Source organism: Bacillus rossius, chromosome 11 (assembly GCF_032445375.1).
Source record: "Bacillus rossius redtenbacheri isolate Brsri chromosome 11, Brsri_v3, whole genome shotgun sequence".
NCBI lineage: Eukaryota > Metazoa > Arthropoda > Insecta > Phasmatodea > Bacillidae > Bacillus > Bacillus rossius.
In genome coordinates, this window is record NC_086338.1 from 3,860,556 (window position 1) to 3,882,162 (window position 21,607).

At 39.9% G+C, this 21,607-nt stretch overlaps 1 protein-coding gene across 1 annotated transcript in view; it reads left to right on the plus strand.

The window, feature by feature from the left end:
* The window catches only part of LOC134536578 (protein kibra), a 110,987-nt gene that overhangs the window by 30,836 nt on the left and 58,544 nt on the right, over nucleotides 1–21,607 (plus strand). Inside the window, exon 2 of the mRNA XM_063376333.1 lies at nucleotides 18,283–18,392. Within this exon, the coding sequence (XP_063232403.1) occupies nucleotides 18,283–18,392 (110 nt within the window). The remainder of the gene's footprint in view (nucleotides 1–18,282; nucleotides 18,393–21,607) is intronic.

Below are 21,607 nucleotides of genomic sequence, written 5' to 3' on the forward strand. Positions count from 1 at the left end.
CGCTGCTGGAAGCCACGGCATTATAATTTTCAGCAGCCTTTAGCTAACTATCGTTTCGTTTCTTGACTGTTCCTCAGTCCATAGTCGCAAGTGGACATTAATTCTGTCAATATTTTATCTTTTTAAATTTACAATTACTCCTTCGAATTGCGTAATTACTTTTAAATTATATTTTTATGACTTTCATTAATTGTGGGTCTACACATATAATTAGTAATAATTCATGTTTTGGTCATTTTTAACAGTTAGTTAATTAATTATATTTGAAGTATAAATACATTTAGTTAACTGCACATTTAAACAGAGTACTTAAGCTATCTAATGCTAAGAGATTAACTATCTGAAAGGACATCTCTTGTACAAATTATCAGATAGTTGGGCTGGCAATATGCTGGAACAAAATTGCCGTTTAAGAACTTTCCAAAAAAAGAAAAAAAAACCTCGAAAAGTCTGGGGATTTTATACTCAAAAATGTGTAGCAACCCTGTCTTTGCCCGTCAACGTATCGCGCATTTACACACTACTTAACAACTAGGCGCAACTAATGTGCAAACTGGCGGCCAGGCGCAGTGGTTTAACACCTATTATTAACGGTATCAATGTGAGTTAGACCGTTTCTAAATTCAAGACGGCTATCTTTAAACGACTCCTGTCGCGTGTTTTGGCTTAATAAACCAACGAATCGGGACTTACACCTTTATTTTGCAAAGTTGTTACTACAAAAGTAACTGGGGGGGGGGGGGGGAATAGTTCATTGATTGGGCGTGTTTCTTTTAAAAAATAATATTGTTACAGTTAGTGTCATGTGTAACTTGTATCATATTTGACTTTTTTTCAAAAGTTGTACCAATGATCTGTGTAGCCTTCTGCCACTGTTGTTCTGTTCTTCACTTGGTTATCAGTGTTACTTGAAACAGACTGTAATATGTAGTTTTGAGAGATATTTCAGGTATTAAAAGGTCAGTGACTGGAACTATGCCCCATGAACACGTATTTTAGGAATGGTAGTAGACTAATGCGTACATTTTCACAAGGCTGTTTCCTCCCGTTAAAGGCAAAAACGATTTTAGTGGCCGCCAGTTTAAACCTTTAAATTACAAGACTTTTGTATGTGTATCTGCATGTGTGTATGTGTTCATATGTAATATATGCTATACATTTATATATAATATTCGGTGCAAACCAGTTGGGAAAAAAATAGTGAGGCGGAGAAGTGGGTAAACACTAAAGAAGTCAAGGTTTTAGAAGTAAAACTACCCAAGTCCACTTTCAATAAACTTCGTTAAACTTAAAAAGAAAATTTGCATGCCTTAGCTAAATTTAAAAAAAAATGACTAACCTGAAATAATAAATATTTGTACATTTACTATGTATGTGCATGGTAAGTAACAAATATGTATGGAATATATAAACTTTGGGTGCAATATCTAATATAGTGAGGGGGGGAAATGGGCTTAGGTAGTTTTATTTCTAAACCCTCGTAGTATTTGCGGTATGTAATTTCGAATTCCACAAGGACCATCTTGATTAGGGTTTTCCCGGGTTTCCAAAGTCAAATGCTGCCTAATTGGCGAGCAGTGCTATAGGCTAGTTATGTTCGTCAGTATCCTTCACTTGGATTGTTCTGGAAACTTGGCGGACGTTGCCGTGATCTCGGAGTGTAGAGTTGTCCACACAAGCAGGCAATACCGTCTTTACCACGAGGGCACACGGGGCCCGAGCCCAGGGCCCCGAAGGACCGACAATTTCTCAAAACATTTATTCTCAAAACATTTTTGTCGAGCACAGTACCTAACAGCGCCACCGTCAACAGTTTTGTTTGTCGGGTTGCACTAATTATTAATATTTCAGAACGCATCCTAATTTACTAAGTACACCATCTAGCGATCAAACATGTAAACCACTCCAATTCCAAAGTCAAGCTGCACAGTCTAAACGAGGCATAAAATAGACGTTGACATTGTCTATAGAAGATTTTGCTCAACAGAAATCCCGAAAGAAACCATTATCTTAATCGTAACAAAAAAAACAGCAGCATACTAAGTAATATCATTAATGACATTATATTGTTTACTTGAAACAGACTGCAATATGTAGTTTTGAGCGAGATTTAAGGGATGACAAGGTCAGTGACTGGAACCGTGCGCCATGAACACGTATTTTAGGAATGGTAGAAGACTCATGCGTACATTTTCAGAAGGCTGTTTCTCCCCATTAAATGATAAAAAGCCCGAGCACGGATCCCACCGTGCCCAGCAGGGTGCAGGGAGGACCTGCATGCGGGAGCAGCGAGCGGCCCTGAGGGGCAGGAATGCGGCCGAGGATGGCCCGTGCTCCCGCCCAAGGCCGAGCGCGCGCCTGACACACTGCGGTCCGCGCGACAAGCGCCTGCCTTCACCCCGTGCCTCGTGGGGCGACTGAAATGCTGCCCTTCGGGATTTTTCCGACAGTGGTTAGTTTAGGTTGTTAGGTTAGGTTAGGTCACTTTACAAACTAACCACTGTCAGAAAAATCCTGAAGGGCTGCGCATCCAAGGGGCAACAATTCAGACAACCTTTCAAAAACACTACTGTCAGAAAAATCCTGATGGACTTCCCTTCCAAGGGGTAAGTTTTCAGGATTATTTAAACACTTAAAGAAAAATGTTTTCAAAAATTGGATGGGCTGCCCTTCCAGTAGCTGTACAAACAAACCAATGCCAGAAAACCCCCGAAGGGCTGCCCTTCCAAGGGGCAACAATTCAGCTCCCCCTTCCTCGTGCCCTCAGGTCACTAGGCCCGTCCCGTCAGCGGTCTGGCGTGGTCGCGCCCCTAAACGCAACACTTCTCCTCGTGCTAGGGCATCTTTGAGATTATATGGCGGTCAAAGGTAGCAAAAGGCGTAATGCCAGTACCTTTGAGTGCTCTCAGTGATCTGTCCCTGGTGTTCATGCCTAAACATTACTCTGAAAACTCTTCTTTGAGTCATTTACACGCATCTAAAACTACAGTTTAAAAATTAATACGGAATTATAACCATTCATCCATCCTCAACGTATTCTTAAACGCTTTTCGTAAACTGACACCACTAGAACATCTTTAGCAGGTTTCAAATAGGTTTTTTTTTTCTTTTTGCAGCTCTGCACTCCGAACATGTACAGTTAGGCGGGGCCCATGATGTCCCACGGAATATTTGATCTACCTGCTATTTGTAAACAAGACACATGGACATGTTTGTATGAGCTGGATTTTACAATTAGTTAGGAAAAATCGTGCGCCAATACTGCTCTCATGCGTGGAAATAAGAATCAACACACATACAATCTCTCTCACTCACTCACTCACCCACCCAATCACATCATTGGCAAGTGGGCTCTGCGAGCTTGGCAGCTACTCGTCGGTGAATAAAATCTCTTCTGCGTTTGGGCTTGATGTCAGTAGTTGGGCTTGATGTCAGTGGTTCAGCGAATATCGATGACGGTTGGGCGATTTTAAACCCCCTCAATGTTTAACAAGATGTCCACATCTTGGAAAGTCAGGAAAAATCAGAGAACCAGGGAATATCTTCTAAATCCTGGAAAAGTCATATAAATTCCCCAGTGATGGTAATGTCAGGGGGAAATGTCATGATCCTGTCTGCCATCACTCGGTGTCGCGCAGTGTTACTGGCTTCTACTTGCATAGTCTACCACTAGCCTGGCCTCGATCACACTTGCGTGTGCTCATTATCTAGCGATTGTGTTATCGGTAGCTAGTCACTTAGCATTTCTGTCTAGAGGCAGTGGTAGCTAGTCATTTAGCATTTCTGTCTAGAGGCAGTTAATGAACAGTTTAATTTGAGGTTTTTGTAGATCCTTGGATTCTTGACGAACAGTCAAATATAGCACTGAAAATATAGGCTTTAATCACGTTTTAATTCTGAACTGTAAAGTAACTTCACGAAAATCGTGTTTTGACTTCAACGAAGGTTTTATTTTGGTAGATAATTTAAACCTGTTTTGAGGCATCTGATTAAAAAGCTCAAAATATTTTGTTGAATATGATATTTCACAGTTGGGTTGGTAATAATCTGCAAACAAATATTTGCTAGTTTTGCCATCCACGTTTGGGTTCATTTCGTGGTTCTGAAACAAGATTGTACACTGGCAGCTGCGAGTTGGTCCAACAGCGTTTCCCAGCTAGAGAAAGTGTCGCAACGTGTCAAACGTCCGAATGTTGAGTGTTTGCTGTCGGGAAGTTATGCCTGTAACGGTAAGATATTTTCTCTCGGCCGAGCAAGCGTGCTTTTCCCCGTTAGCAATGGCTGGAATGCGCGAAGTTGGAGCGAGATCGCTTCCTAGGACTTGTGCAATGCCATCCCACGACCTGACTGGTCTTGTATTTGCATGCATTGTGTCTGTACTTGTAGAAACTGGTTACTGCATGTTTTATATTTATAAACTATGTAGCCTATCTGTTCTCGTTGTAAGAGTTGGTCGTATTTTCATTCTTGGTACATTATTTATATGCCATGCACTGTCGTTTTTTTTATGAATAATTGAGTGTTGTTATCGAGGTTCATACAAATTTGCAGGTAAGCAGGCTAATAAGAAAATAGAATGTGATTGGCTGTTTCGTTTATTAATACTGTTATACTGATGAGTGAGTCAAGCGACATACCCTACAGCGTTTAAATAAGATATGTGAAATGTCGGACGAGCTTTTATCAAAGAAAATTAAGTATGATTTATAGTAAGGGATTTAAACTTAATTAGTTACCAACTCAAGGAGAGTAGTAATAAATTTTATTTTCTCGTATGGACCACTTTAAATGTTATTCTTATTTACATTCACATAATTATCACCATGCTGAAAGTGGACTTGACAGTTTCAGTTTTTCTAACCTTGCTTTAGTAATATAGTTGTGTGATTTTGAAGAAAAAAAAACGTTATTTTGCACATACCATGTACATTGAACTTAATTAATTGTATGTGATATTTATTCATGTTGACTGTAATTTGCGACCTCGAAATCCAGCCTTACCAATTAAATAGATGTCTTTTTTATTCTTAATTTCTGAGTTTTTTTTAATGAAAACGAATTTGCGTCATGGTCATATCACATTACAAATATACAGATAAGGATTTTTCTGTAATTCTTGATGGGAAAATTTTCAGGTCTTAATATAATATATCATATTGTATTTAATAATATTATTTTTTATTTGTTTACATGCAAAGCAATGTGTCGATGGACTCTCGCAGTATTCCTTATCTTGAGTCACCTTTCTCATGGTCAAATACTTCTTTAATCACGAAGGACAGTTGTGACGTGGCTACAAATAGAAGAGACTCAGTGTCTGATAGCGTGAAGATAACCTATTTTAAAATATTTGACCTGGTATGTTTTGGCTTCCGCATCTCTGTCTGATGAATGATTGGTGTAACTACTGCAGGGAGCAAGCAGTGAAGCCACCGAGGCCGGAAACACCAGGGAAAGCAGGTCGGGTGGGCGTGGCCAGAGCTGTTGGGAGTATTTGTGAGGAACACAAAGCAGAGATCAAGATGCGTGGACGGGAGCTGGAGCCGGGGTCTCTTCGCTCCGCGCCGGAACCAGTGCCTTACTGACAAAATTACATCAGCGAAGGAAATTAAAATTAAAAAAAAAATTGGTTGTCTGTAAAGTCGGTTTACGGACGATAGTTTAACGTGACAACGTCATAACTAAACATTGATGAAATGATTGCATACTTTTATGAATAAAATTGAATCATTCTTATTGAATTATCACTATTTTGTATGGATACAAAGGAGTGAAATGTAATCTACAATTTAATTGATAAATTTACTTTTATTTGCACTCATTAATTCAAATATGTTTATTGCTTTAACGAAGAGATTATTTTAACTATAACTTTTATACATGTTAGCTATTTAACTTCTTCCAATCTGTGTTATTCTGTTAAGGATAGGACGATGATAGGAAAAGTAGGAAACGAATGGGAGTGTTTCAAGTTTAATGTGCCTCGAAAAAGTCAAATCGGTGGTTGTTCCAATCGAGTGGAAGAGAGATAGATGCGGCGCAAGCGTACAATGAGCGTAACGGGACAATGTGCGTAACGGGACGCTTTTTCGTGCGTGCAGCCGGTGTTCATCGATTTATTAGACGTCACGTCAAAAAGAATCGTAGATTAATAGCTCTAAAATGCGAACTGCACGTGATGCTGTGTATAACTAGTTAGGGCAGCGTAAAACGTCTACAGCTCGTTTGCTGCCGCGGTTACTCTCATATAATTGTGTTACGGGACTTGCGCGAGGTGAACTCATTTTGGAAAGTCAGGGAAGTTGATATTGGTCGGGGAAAGTCAGGGAATTTACTTGAAATCCTGGGAAAACCATGGATATTCCCCAGTGATAGTAATTTGAGGAGGAAATTACATGATCCAGTCTGCCATCACTCAGAATGAGGTTTTAGTTCATTGTCATACACACTATAAATTGGCGTGTGTAAGGAGGTTCTGTTTGAACTAGTTTGGATTTTCTGTATTTTTTCCCCCTGAAAATTGGAAGAAAAAGAAATATATATAGTCAGGGAACATGTGATTTTGGTCATGGAATGCCAGGTATGATCAAGAGGTTTGTGTGAACATCCTGTAATGCGAGATCTCAGTGTTACGAGACAGTGCTGGTAGTCAGGCCATGTCGAGGTCTGGAGTAGTCCCCATGGGGGAGTCCCCTTCGTTCTCATGGAACCATTGGCGTCGTCGGGTGTGCTACTCCCAACATTTGTGCAGAGAAGTTTCGAAAATGTGACTATAGAATAAATAACGTGTATCTATTACTCAGCTTTGGAAGCGCTGAAAATGTACTTCTAGTGAGTGATCATGGTACTTGTTGGGCAAAAATTTTAACTATGGATATCTACGTGTCTATTTACAAAAACCAAATAAAGCGTAGATATTATCTGACGGATAAAGTAACTACAAATAACAATTTACAATGTTTATATAGTGAAATTATCCTGAGGAACTGCAACAAAGTAAAAAAAAATGTCGCGGAAATGCTTTACCGTTACTTTCTTCTGCACTTCTTGGCTGTGCTGGTGATGTTTATCGGGCAGGAGTTGTCAGCCTGATGTGTTTTGACAAGGGACTCAGATTTGAATCCTGTTGAGACATTCTTAATCCTCTTCCGTACTTTCTGTCGATAACTCCACCAGGTCAACAGGCCATATCCTATTTATTCTCTCTGATGACCTGTCTGTAGACAAGACGTAATGAAAAGGTTTTTTTTTTTTTTTTTTTTTGAGAAAACAATGGAATATAGAAGGCGGACCGTTTGGAAACATCTCGTAGCTGCTAACGCTGCAGTTTTGAGTGTTTGCTGTAAGTGGTGCTAGATGTTGACCACCCAGTGCCTTGGAAGCACTCGTCTGTGCGGCAGCTACTGACTCGGGATGTTACAAATCACGTTGCAGTAGAGCACTTTCACTCGCTAGGTTACACCAGGCGAGATTACTGGCTATGCACCGGCGAGAAAGGTGCCTAGAGCTCAGCGTGTGTTGGATGCACAGATCAGTAAAACTCGCCTAGTGTAGGTTCTGTAGCAAATCACTTTTCGTACGTCCTTTTATTTTATTTAAAATTAAACGGCACACTCCCTGTTGGGAAACAAAAAAAAATGCGTTTTCAAAACTCTTTGTTTTAGGCTTAAACGTGTCTATACATGAATGCCAACGTGTGCAAGGCGATTTGACTCGCCAGAGGGTTAACTTTCTAACGAGTAGCGAGAGAAGTAGCGCAGTTTACTCCACACACTGGAGGAAAGCGAGTGTTTAGTTGAGCGAGTTTGGCAGCAGTGCGAACTCCCTTGCTAGCCGCTGTTCTTGCCTAGTGAGAATGACACGCACGGTGACGTGAGAATGCGGTGTATCTTGCTGGCTCAAACTATTCTTAGAACTTAACATTGCATCGAGTTACTACTGTAGACCCTGTATTTTGTTACTTCCACTTTTATAGTCGTACAATAAGCTGTTCGTTGGCTGCAATTCTTAACAGGTTAGCAATAGTGAAACATTTTTGAAGCCATGTATTTTTCACGAAAATATTTACAGAGCAGCTGTGTTTTGAAACTTTGTTGTATGGTCTTTTTTGTGGTTGGCTAAGTTTATTTCTGTTTATATCTACTGTCGGCATACCAATACAGCCTCCAATGCGCTCCTAGCAAACACGTCTTTAATGGCCCGTACAAACAGGGATATCTCCTCTCGAAGACGGCCGCCAATCACAAGGGAACAGTCGCTATATAGGCATGCCTTACTGCAGTCTGATGAGCGATCAGACTTTTTCGCGAAAAATACATGCGCCCAAACATTATATACGGCAATTTAACTCGAACTCGAATACACTTTTTTCCCTGCCTGCCTTCATTATTTCATTCGTTACTTTCTCTGATACGCAAACGAAGTTCGTTAGCGCGCTTACTTGGCCAGTGAGCGCGAGATAACAGCGTGTCCTTGTTGCTTGCGAAGCACTGCAGCCGGGGATCACATCTGCCAGCCAGTGTTAGGGGGTGCCTCCCATTTCAGGTACAGATTTTATGTTTACAGTGATTACAGATAAACTTGTAGACTTTTCCAATTGTTAACTTTCACGAAATTAAAAAATATATATATACAGTGCGTACTTTTTTTTTGCTTGATTAGCTGCCAAAGTTACATTTTTAACGTTTTTGGGTTGTACAAATAAGGAGAATTTAACTTATTTCAGAACTGAAACTTTTTAGGTTTAACTGCAATGCCACTGGCTGTCTCAAGAAATAGTTTGAATTTCTTTCAGAAAATATTAATTAATTTTACCTGACATTTCAAAATTCTAAAATTGGTTACGATTTCGACAGCCAAGAAACATGAAATGAGTTTCGGTGTGATGTCGGGAAAGTTACGCCCGCTCACGGAAATGCCGTGTCGTGCAAGTGACGGGAGCGATGAGTGGATGAAGTATGTCCACCAGAAGTGGCGGCACGCAGTTCCACAGGAAATGGGATAATGGGATTGACGTCGCGTGGGACGCATTCCCCCGCGATGACGTCACCAGCTACTAGCCGCGACCAGTCCTGGTGGCGGACACACCTAGCCACTAGCATCGCTGTCGTGCGGCGAGTTACATACTCGCTAAGCTAGTGAGCACACTTAGGCTCGGTCTTAACACGCCAGTTATATTTTTGTTTTTTCGCAGTTGCTTTTATTTAAGAGCTATTTAAAAATTTTTAACTCGATACTTCCCTTAAATTCGCTTGCGCGCCTTTTTACACCAATGATATTACACTAAGTGAATATGTCTTTTGAAAATAGTTTCTAATTAAAATTTTAGAAATAGCTCTTCAATAAAATTAACGAAAAAATCAACTCGTGACCTATTCCTTTCTATTCTATATTAAAATTTTATTCAGTTAGTTTCTCATGAAACAAATGCAACGAAAAAAAACTTATAACGTTTTTATCTGCTGAAAGTTTAAAAAAAAATTAATATGGAAAACAAAATAGACGAACACGCTACTAGGTAAATAAGTAGATTTTAAAGCAAACGACAAAAAATAATTAGGATTTCAAATGGATACGTAATTTTATTAAATTACATTTAATAGCACAATAATTTGTGTCCGGAATACGCCACTGCATGCAACTGAGTAATTTGACGCAGAGTAGATTTAAGTAGTGAGTAAAAAAATATTTAAAACTAACTTCATCGCAACTCGACCATGCAAGCTGCTTTGAGATGTGACAACCTCTACACGAGTTCTTGACAGTTTGTTCGAATAACCTGTCTGTCCAGTGTTGCCAAGTGTCTGGACGCCAGGAGGCGCCGGAACTCCGTTTTGAGACGGGGGCGTCAAAACGAAATGATAACCCAAGATTTGTCTAAAAAAAACTTTATGTATTCCTTCTTGTACTCTGAATGCGAAAGTGTGTTTTTTTCTTTTCCTGTTTGTCCTTTCATGCAGCAACGCAGCAACTGATCGACATGGTTTTGTTTTACATATATATAATTGATGGGCCGAAGAGTCTCATAGACTACATATAATTATGAAATTAAACCTCTAAGGGGGTGAAAAAGGGGTAAATTCAGTTTTATAATAGAAAATCATAGGATGTAGGTTATAGACACTCAAACAGCGAGTTTGTTTAATTTCTTTATGTTCGCCACACGGTCATATAGTATGGTTTATCTACTTGCTATCCGTCCCTGCTTAGCGAACTAAAGGTGCTAATAATAGCTTAGTTCAGAACTTCGTCAATAGATCGCGCTATCGTCTGGTGCGTCCGTCACGTCTTGCCTGGGGTTATCTGCCTTTTGCCTTTGATGCGTAGCCGTGGCACGAGATTATGCAATCAATGCGACCTAAAAAAAATCAGTTTTCCGTTTTTCATTTTTATGTCCCACAGATTTGAAACTCGGCAGTGATGTTCCTTATATTGTGATGTGTTCAGTCCCGGCAACGCTAGTTACTGCAGCTAGTTTTATACAGTTTTTCGCTTTTGCATGCGTACAAGCATAGCCCCCCCCCCCCCCCCCTCCGCAACTTGGGCACAGTCCACATCTGGCCCGCGGCTGTAACACCAGGAGGTGGCATTGCATGACCTGCGCATGACATTGGCTCAGGTGGAAACAGTTTTAAATGACGGTAAGATGTGGGAGTGACTTTAACGATGGCGATTACGATTCTCATTTAATAACCATCATGCGTGGCCAAGCAACATTCCCCGCAATTTGTCTGTCGCGACAGTACGTATGGTGAAGACGTGATCTGCGTCACAGCGGACACGACTTGGCTGCGGCGGGAGGTCATGCTTTAAATTAGTTATGGTTGAATCTTTTGTAATAGTTAATATTTGAACATCAAGTTAAAATTTTAATTTGTTCTCATAATATTCCACTATTTGATGTAATTGCAGAAAAGTGGTTAAGTGTAAGAAAAGGCGTACCGCCTTAAGGGGCCCGCCTCGTCAGGGGTGTATGTGTGTTAGTGAGGCGGGATGATAAGCGCGACGCTCGCTGGTGCTTCCAGCGCGGTATAGCCTCTAAGCGCAAGGCTCTGAACTGGCGTGCAGTCTTCTCGTCGTCACAGGATAACTGTGAAATTTGAGCGGTGACCGTAACATATGGCGGAGAAATGAAGATAAAGGTGTTATGCAAGCCCCTTAAGGGGCCCGCCTACCTGGGCACACATACGGTGTGCAGAGCTTCAGGAAAAACAACGCGATTTCAAAACTACTCAAGATATCCGAGTGGGGCCTATTTACGAATAGCATTTAAGAGTTCGCTGAGGACCGAAAAGTACTTTTAATTTCGGATTAAGTTTTTAAACTGTATTCCTAGAAGAGTTAAAATGGCTTAAACGCGTGTTTTCAGAGTAATTTTTAGGCATAAAACAATCAGTACAGATTCTTGAAAGCACTTAAGGGGCTTGCATAACACCTTTATCTTCATTTCTCCGCCATGTAATGTTACGGTCACCGCTCAAATTTCACAGTTATCCTGTGACGACGAGACGAATGCGCGCCAGTTCAGAGACTTGCGCTTAGAGGCTATACCGCACTGGAAGCACCAGCGAGCGTCGCGCTTATCATCCCGCCTCACTAACACACATACACCCCTGACGAGGCGGGCCCCTTAAGTGCTTTCAAGAATCTGTACTGATTGTTTTATGCCTAAAAATTACTCTGAAAACACGCGTTTTAGGCATTTTAACGCTTCTAAAAATACAGTTTAAAAACTTAATCCGAAATTAAAAGTACTTTTCGGCCCTCAGCGAACTCTTAAATGCTATTCGTAAATATGCCCCACTCGGATATCTTCAGTAGTTTTGAAATCGCGTTGTTTTTCCTGAAGCTCTGCACACCGTGTGTGTGCCCAGGTAGGCGAGGCCCTTAACTTCGCCACCAATAAAGACGATAAATAAATAAATAAATAAATGCTTTGAACCAGTTGAGGTTTTGGACTACACAAGCACGCGCAAGTTAAAAAGCAGTGTTTAACGCGAGCTGCAGCCATACGCGCCAGCTGTGCGAACAATATTCTTAACGTTAGGTTAGCTTTGAAGCTATAAAGAACTACCTTTTCTTTTTATGACGCAGGGCCTCCCCTGCCTGCTCTACCTCTGGAAGCGAGCGGTATTTCCGGCCCTAGGAGGGGGGAGCAGGGAGGGGCGCAACCCTGGCGGCTGTGGAACATCTGCACCTCGTGTGCGTTTGTTGTTGAGCGCCGCACCGCCAGGGAATGCCCCCACACCCCCCGTGTGCAGCTGTCTGGGGGGGGGGGGGGCGGGGTCCTCCCCCACCCCCACCCCTTCCTGCAGCCGGAAGGAAGCCCCCCTCCCCTCCACTCCTTCTCTCCTCCGCCGCACCGACGCATTCCTTTCCCCCTCCAGCGGCGCGCATCACGCCACTTTCCAAACAAGTGTTTTGCAGGAAATTCCTCGCCCGCGCGTTTTACACTGACTCAGTCAGTATGTACTCTACTTCTCGCCGGTTGCTTCATCATCCTGGCGCTGGTGTCGCCTCCAAGCGCGAGGCTCTGAACGGGACCGCAATGCTCTCGTCATGCATTGAGCCGTGACCGTAACATTATATGGCGGAGAAATGTAGCTGAATGCGTAATGCAAGTCCCTTGAGTGGTTTCAAGAATCTGTTCCGGGTGTTTCTTGCCCAAAACTTACTTTGAAAACACCCGTTATAACCATTTCCACTCTTCTAAAGATACAGTTTATGAACGAAATACGGAAACAGAACCACTCATCAGCTCGCAGCGTATTTTTAAATCTTTTACGTAAAATGAAACCACTCGGGATGTGTTAAACATATTTAAAATCTCGTTTTTTTTTTTGTTTGAAGCTCTGAACACCGTATGTGTCCAGATAGGCGGGGCTCTTAAGGGACATAAATCCATTACTAGAAACCTGTAAAATTCGCGATTTCAAATCCCTAAAGGATAGACTCCATGATCCTGTACGCATTCATGCAAATTACATCTGCTGATAGGTTACCGACTCGTAACACCTGTTGAATGGAATGATCGTGATTCGCTAATTCTTCTGTTAAAGATTTTTCATTGGCCCAGAGTCCTTCAGATAAACTGTGGCCCAATCACTGAAGCAAAATAATGTCAAAAGTATTTGGACTCTATCCTATCGCGAAATGAATCCGCGAATTTTACAGGTCTCTATCCATTACGTTTGGCCACAAATGATGTCACCAAATTTTTATGTCACGTTAGTAACGAGGTGTGTACCTTGAATTAAGTTACGTCAAGGGAATGAAATAACTCATTATATCCTCAACTTTTAATTCGTACTGGGCTGGGTGGATACGCCGGAAAATTTGACAGTTATGCTTTCAATCGGTGCGTTTAGCTCATGCCTGCAAAATGTATTACCTAACCGCCGCGCCGAGTGAACTCTGTTCCGCCCTTGGACAGACCAATGAGAATGCTGTTACTCCATTGTGATTCGCATAAAACTATGAAGCGCCAGGTGAATTTCCTTAAAACGTAACTAGTAATATTTGTTAAAGTTTTCAGTTATGTTTTTTGAACCGAATATAATTCGCAAAAAAAAATTCTCAATCGATAAGTACCTAATATTTATATCTCAAGGTGGAGACCCTACCATCTTGCAGTATATTTTGCTACCCAACCGGCTAGACTCCTCAAACCTGTACAGCTTGAGACATTGTCTGCTTGCCATCTCTTCTCTTGCTGCCCAAACCCTTTGACGCCACCAGGCGCGTTTTGTGTGCGGTCATTTATTAAACTGCGTTACATGATGCCTCACTGACGCGACGTCATATACATAGAGACCGGAAAAATTCGCGAATTCATTTCGCGATAGGCTAAAATACAAATCGTTATACCTCAGTGCTGCCTCTGCTATTGGCTCACAATTCACCTGGATGACTCTGGGCCAATGAGAAACACCCGACCAAAGCTTTATCGAATCACAGGCTGCTACGCTGGAACGTCTCACAAGACAGCAGCCAATCAGTGGGTGGCATTTGACCGAGTGTACGTAGAACTATGGAGTTTATCTTACAGGTCTATGAACCCGCGAATTTTTCCTGTCCCTAAATATGCAGTACAGACCACTATCACGATTCTCGCACACGCTCGAAATCCTCAGGACGAGTCAGTTTACCGAAGGTCAGTCACACATGCACTTGCGGGCGCCGTCTGGTGGAGGTGTATGTGCGTTAGCGAGGCGGGCTGATAAGTGCGATGCTCGCTGGTGCTTCTAGCTTGGTCCAGCCTCCCCCTATACCCTTACCCCTCCTAGCCGGCCCTGCACGTAGGCGTGCTCTGCCGTGCAATAGAATGAAGAAATACAATTCTTATCTTTGAGTAGGTTTCTACAACAACTCTACCTAACAGTAATGTGAAATATATGGTGATATGGAGGAGGTTGAGTTCGGGTCTTGTTCGTCTTGAGAAGAGATGGGCAGTGTCCGTGACATGCGCACAGACACAATGCGCGAGCCTGACAGTTGTGCAGTGGGCGGAGGAGTGGCCTCTTCCTCCGAACTGAGTCATTGCGAGCTGGCAGGATTACACCAAGTTGGTTTCGTGTATCGCTCCTTGGGTAAGCCTGGAAAAATATATATAAATATTCAGTTAAAGTATAAAAGTTTAACATTGACTGGATCAGATCAGGAAGGTAGGTCTGCATTTTTCGCAAGTGGGAAGGAGGCGTGGTGGACGATGCACGGTGTGTGTTCGCAACCCCTTCACCGCCACCCATTACCGTCTTCGAGACGGTAATCCCCAATTCGATTTTTTCATAACTTAACTAAAAACTAAGTGTTTGGGAGGGGTCCGGGTTAGGGGAGGGACCTAGGTGCGTCTCAGACCGAAGCCTATACGCCTAGTCATGCTGGGATTAGCCATGCAAGGAGAGGGTCGCATGCATCATGTGCTAGGAGGGGATTGGCCAGCCATGGCAGCGATTGTTGCCATGACAAACTCCTCTCACTCTTATCTCTAGTCTAAGCTACTATAGTCGCCGCACGGTAAGTTCGTACTTTTGGGAAGAACTGTTGAAAAATGGAACTAAGAATATTTGGTTTACTATTGTGCAATTTGTTTGACAAATAAATAAACAAGCTATTACGTTTCCGTACGTGTCTATGAATACTGAAATAATTTGTATTTGTTAATTTTATATGTAAGTTTTTAAACACGCGTGGCAACGATATTTATCGGTATGTTGGCTACACACTTGAAGAAATAGTTCCTTAGTATGTAATTTTGAACAGCTGAAATAACGATAAATATTGCTGAAAATGTTTCACATATGTTTACTTCCAGATCCTGGAGTAATATTGTTTAATATATACGAAAGTTAAGTTATTTTGTTTACAGATGACGTTGCAAGCTGTTGCGGATGAATCACCTACGTAACTGTGTGTCGGCCCGAGCCATGTTGAACGCTTGTTTTTGTTTGCTCAAAACGACTTCTGATTTTCCGAAAACATCCAGTGTATTTGTGTACTAATTAATTTTCTAATTTTAAAGGGTTGTCTTAATTGTTGTTTGTAGTGAACTATTGCTTTTACAGTGTAACTTTGTGTTAGTTATTACGGTTTGTTAGGTTATTAAAATGAATGTAAAGGAGACAGCACGATGTTATCGACGTGGCACGAAGAGTTACGATGTTAATAAATACAGGTCAACTGGAACAGGGTGATGTCGCAGAAATGACAGCATTTCTTCTAGATCTGGGCGTCACGACCGTGAAAAAGTGAGTGACTAATTAACACGTTATGAAAGTATGTGCGTGAAAACGTTCCGTTAGGTTGGGGTGTGTTTGTAAAATAGTGTAAAAGTACCTTCCTCGCAGCTTTCTTGTTTCGAATGTCGGGCATATTACAAACAGACACGTTCTTATATTTTCGTTTATATATTAGGTAATGTCCCACAAGCAAAACATATTAAATGTAAGGGCATGTACACAGATACTAACCTAACATAACCTATCCTCAACCAACATAATGTAACCTAACCCAACCCAAATGAGGTTTATTTACATGAAATTAGGTTTGGTAAATTTTGATTAGGTTAGGAAACATAATTGTCAATAATTAGAATGCATTTTAAAAAACTTAAGTAGAAATTCAACTCTACGTAGGTTGTTGTCATGACTTTTTGTTAACACCTGTAACCATAAAAAAATACAGCATTTGAATATATGCTCAGGGTAAATGTGCTAATGTATGCTTTTTAATTACAGGTGTTCTGGATAACGTGTTTAGTGATATGTAATTTCTCTGCTGTGTTTATATGTGATTCTTAAACATTAGTTTCATTACAGGATATAACATAATATTGATGGTAGTGATAATTTATTGCTCAGTTTCGATTTATTTAATATATTTATTTTATTACAGATTCTTAAGTTAAGTTTTTTATGGCAACAATTTCTTTTCTGCATTGTACATACTTAAGTGATATAGTTTTTATATGAGACAAACCACATACACATAAAAATACACACTTACAGAAATGTTTAATGTATAACTTAGAATTTGAATTTAAAATTTATTCTGCTTGATAGAAAATAATGCCTCTAATTACAAAACACATGTTGGTTAGCCATAACCTTTAACCGATACTTGACTCGGTTCGTAGTGCCAGAAAAGTGTTACTAACTTGGGTAAATATGTAGTTGGGCGGTATTTGCGAAAAAAAATGTTAAAAATCCGAAAATACTTTTATTTTATGCTCTTCAACCTCCTCTTTTCATTAAAAGCGGCGGAGATAAGAAATTCCAAATACTTTAGGAGATATAGAATTTTTTAATTTTGCAATACAAGACCTGTGGAACCATTCGAGCGACGCCATTTTTGTTATTTTGCTGTGTGTTCGTGAATACGCGAATCGTCAATGCGTAATTAATAAAATGGTTGATTAGGTCAGGTCAGTTACATTATTAATACTTTCAAACTAAGCCGACATTAAAAATAATGTGAATTAATTTTAATTATTCTTTAGTTTTAAATTATTTATAATGTAACTGACCTTACATAACAACTCGTAACAAAGGATGCACAGTAATAACTCACGTATTTTTTTTGTTACTTATTACTTGCGCAACAATATCAAAATAACAAATAAGACTTTAAAATTAGAAACGTTAAAAACTCACCTAAGTTGGAGGCGGTAATTAAACACCGTTTTAAACAATAAATGAACTAAATAATCACGTATTGGTTCGTTTGAATTCTGGCCTATCACGAACAATCACGTGACATCATTATCCAATAAAAAAAAGTAGATACTCGTACGTAAACAAGAAACAATTATAATCGCCACATTAATGCACTGGTATTGTGATGAAATTTAAAAATTCGATATCTTCTAAAGTATTTGGAATTTCTTACCTCCGCCGCTTTTAATGAAAAGAGGAAGTTGAAGAGCATACAATAAAGGTATTTTCGGATTTTTAACATTTTTTTTTCGCAAATACCGCCCAACTACATATTTACCCTAACTTGTTATTTTCTATTCACAAATGACCTCTCGATGTAATGGCAGTGATGTGCCTGGCACTCATGGCTTTAGGAAACTAACAGTTTACATAGCTACCTCATACTGAATAATTTCTTAAAGTTAAATTCTTCATAAATGATACTGACATAATTTTCATGCTTTCAACCATAGCACTTTGTGATATAGTAATCTGGAAGCAGCAAAATTTCTTTTGTAAAACTTAACATCAATTTTTATAGATATTATGTGAAGACACAGCACCACGCTGGGTTTAAACTCTAAACTATAAAAATTTGCTTAGATTTTTTTATATTTAATATTTGAATTATTAAACATGGTGTTATGACATTTTCTACTGACATTTAACCAATTATAAAAATTGCAGTGTAATTTTATTATCCATTAATTACATCCCTATTTGACAGTTACCCAACCAAAACATTGCCATGTGGTAGTCACATGGTTTTCCACATGGCAATGTTATTGTTGATATTTGGCGGAAGGATACATAGTCACCTTGAAAATAGATCCCAGCTTGAAGCAGGGCTTCCTAAAAGTATGAACTTATCGTGCGGCGACTATAGTTAAGTTGGGCCCAGGTAAAACCTGCATAGACACAGGGAAAACCCTGGGCACTTTCATGCGATGCAATAAATGTAGGGAAGTACAGGAGACAGAGGATGGTCTGGATGAGTAGAAAGAGTCTACCTTGCGGGGGTTGGGCACTTGGACCTCCCTCCGTGTATGCAGTGTGGCTGTGTGGCTGACGGGCGCGTGTGGCTGTGCAGGTTCACCAAGCCCCAGAGCTTCGCGGACTGCATCGGCAACGAGCTGCCCCTCGGCTGGGAGGAGGCCTACGACCCGCAGATCGGCGCCTACTTCATCAACCACGTCAACCGTGAGTACCGACATTCCAGCTGTCTACAAGTGCTCTACAACTTGATTCTATATCCATTATATGTTATATATTCATTACATTATTCTTCTTTTAAGTGCTTATACTGGCCATCAAATATGAAGTTAAAAGGTTTGTCCGAACTCTCAGATATAAGTTTTCTTGTTTGCAATTTTTTAAAACCCTTGTGAATTACTCCAACATAGTAAAATACTTTTTTTAAATAATACTAAAATAATACCTAGTTTTGTGTTAATTTTCAACTAATGACAAGCCTAAAATTAAAATAAAATCACAAGTAATGGCGACTTTTTTTAACCTCGAAGTACACGAGGAATACTCAGATTCGTTTTCTTGCACACCTGCATACTTCACTGTAGCTCGGACAAGTGCGTGTACTCCGGGCGAATTGCGGCCTGGGCCTTGGCCGTAGGGCGCTGCAGTTTGTCTGGACACGAGCTAATTTCTGGAGGGTTTCTCTATGTAGGGCTACGAAAAATTGCACTCAAATTACGCCCCTGATTTTGCCAATCTGTAGCAGAACAAGTCATGATATAACACATAAAGAAAATAAAAATTCCTCAAATTACTTGGAAGGGACATCTTACACGATATGTAATTCTTACTTTATGTTAAAGTTTAATGTAAAATTTTTAAGTTATGAAACGTTTAATGTATGTAGGCCTATTATCTGCCCGAAGTGCATACAAACAAAATATATACATACGTCAGTTGGACACTGATGAGGAGTCAAACTATTCATACTTCATAGAAACACGGAGTGGTTAATGGCTTAGGCTAATAGATTTGTTAGATGTGATTTACAACCAACACGTCTACAGATCACAAAATTACAAAAAAAGAAAGTGCTTTCTCTTAATATTGGTGCTGGAATCTTTCCCCGTGTTTGCAAACCACTACAAACTGCTAACCAGTCCAAATGCGACCAGACTTTCACCTCCTAGAATGCATTGTGTCGGCGGGCTCTTGCAGTTCCTTCGAGTCGGAGGTACCACAAGTGCAGAAAGAATTCGCTGACGAATGGCATAGTTTCAAGTATAAAATAACCGTTGCCTGCCCTGCGTGATTCGGCCCCTGCGCGAGAGTTGTAAATGTACGGAATAAATTCAAATGAATTAGTACCCACTTCAATTGTTATGTTTTGAATTGTTACCCGTGTTGAGTTTTTGCTATAAACGTTACTATTATGTAAATTATGAAGTATAATGTGCGTTTTTGTTGTTCAATACTTTGTTTGTTTTGTTAATTGTTGCAATGTTTTGTATGTTCGTTTGGTTGAGGAAAAATTCCTCACTTGGTAAACCCCCCCCCCCCCCCCCCCCCCCCCCCCCCCAAATTAGTTTTCCATAATGTTCCACAATGTTAGTAAACCGTTGGTGCTACCGAATGACTTCGACACAGTATGACAGCAGCTTTTGGTCGCCCTCGGGGAGAGGGAACACGGTCAGACCTGGGAAGTCATTCGCGAGCCCTCCTGCCGGGCGAGCATGGTTCTCTTTTTCGCCCGTCATAGGGATGACGCGTCATCGGTATGACGCTTCGCTACTAAAAGCGAGCATGGATCTTTTTTCGCCTTCTGTAAGACGCCTTAGCTACGACATGCCTGTCATAGGTAAGGCGGGATGGTTTGCCCGTCGTAAGGCCGTCATAGCCGTCATAACCCCGTCATAATGCCGACTACATGCGTAACTTTCATTTAATACTGGGAAATAATTCTTTCAAATGAGTTAAATAATATATTTTCGTGAAACTTAAGGTTTTGTCTCAATTCTATTTACTCATAAATTACGTAGGCCTATGTGAGATATACGACGTATCTCAAAAAAGGTTATGTTTTTCTCTGAACAAACTTCGAAACAACTTGTTTCCGATAATAATCACGCCGCATAAATAAATAGTTTATATGTTTCGTGTGAATAAGACACATTGATTCTTTTTTTCTCGATATTTTTAACTGCACAATACTCAGTTTACCAAAATATATCATACTAAAAAAACTGCCAATCTGCCTACTTTTGTCATATCACATAGTAAAAAAAATAAAGGTCAAGACAAAATAACGTAATATTTCAACAAGATAGAAGAAAACATCACATTAGATAATTATTCTGTATAAAAGTTAAGTGTAAAACACCTATAAGCGTGTGGCTTATTAAACTTCTAAAAACCACTAATTTTCCCTTCAGCTTCCTTATGTGTAATAAAAAAAAAATCACTTGTAAAAATAAAATACATGCATTGATAAGGTTGAAAATACACAAGAATGCCGCTGATAAATACTTATACATAGTAGTCTGATGGTTATTTTAAACCTTTGTTTTATCACATTTTAAACAGAAAGCATTTCCTCACATGATTTAGTGACTTTTAGGTTAGGCCTACTCCCCACCCTCGTTGGTGGCTAGGTTTGCTCCCGCTGTATCGCATATTGAAACGTATTTTATTCACCTAAGATTCGCTCAAGTACTTTCAGTATGATAAAATGGTAACAATGTAGGAATAATAGTGTCTCATGTAGAATTGAGGGGTTTCGTGTTTATAGCTAATACGAAAATCGTAATTTGTGAGAGGAGCGGCTTGTTTGAAAAATAAATAATTCCGTTAAAGGGTATTTTTAGTTCCTCTACTCTTCTGGTTGTTATAAAATGCACACACAATACTGTCAACTACAATTTACTTAATAAATTATATTCAGGCATTTAATTAACAACACCGACTTCGTGTTATATTGTTTCAAGCTTGAAAGATGCTAAATAAATAATATTATCAGCGTATTCATCCAGTATACATATGCTACGGTACAAAATAGTGTGAATAAAACTTGCAGTGTACTAGAAAATATGCTATAAACAAATCTAAGGATAATGTAATTAAATATATAACAGTAGTATTTTTTGAACAGTCTTTAAGGGACGTATAGCACACCGAGTTGTTTCGGTACCTTCAAATCGGCAAATTAACTTGAACGGTGACGAAAATTACCAAATCATGATTAAATCAGGTCTAGTATTGTAATATTTCACGTCGAGTCACAAAAGTGTTTTTAAATTTTTTCATCATATGATTTAAAGTAATAACAACTTAACAACTGACAATTGAAAACAATATTAATAATAACGGGCAACACGTTTCACAAGATCGCTAAATAATAATTTCATATTAAAAACTACAAACTTTCACAGTTTCTAATGCACTCC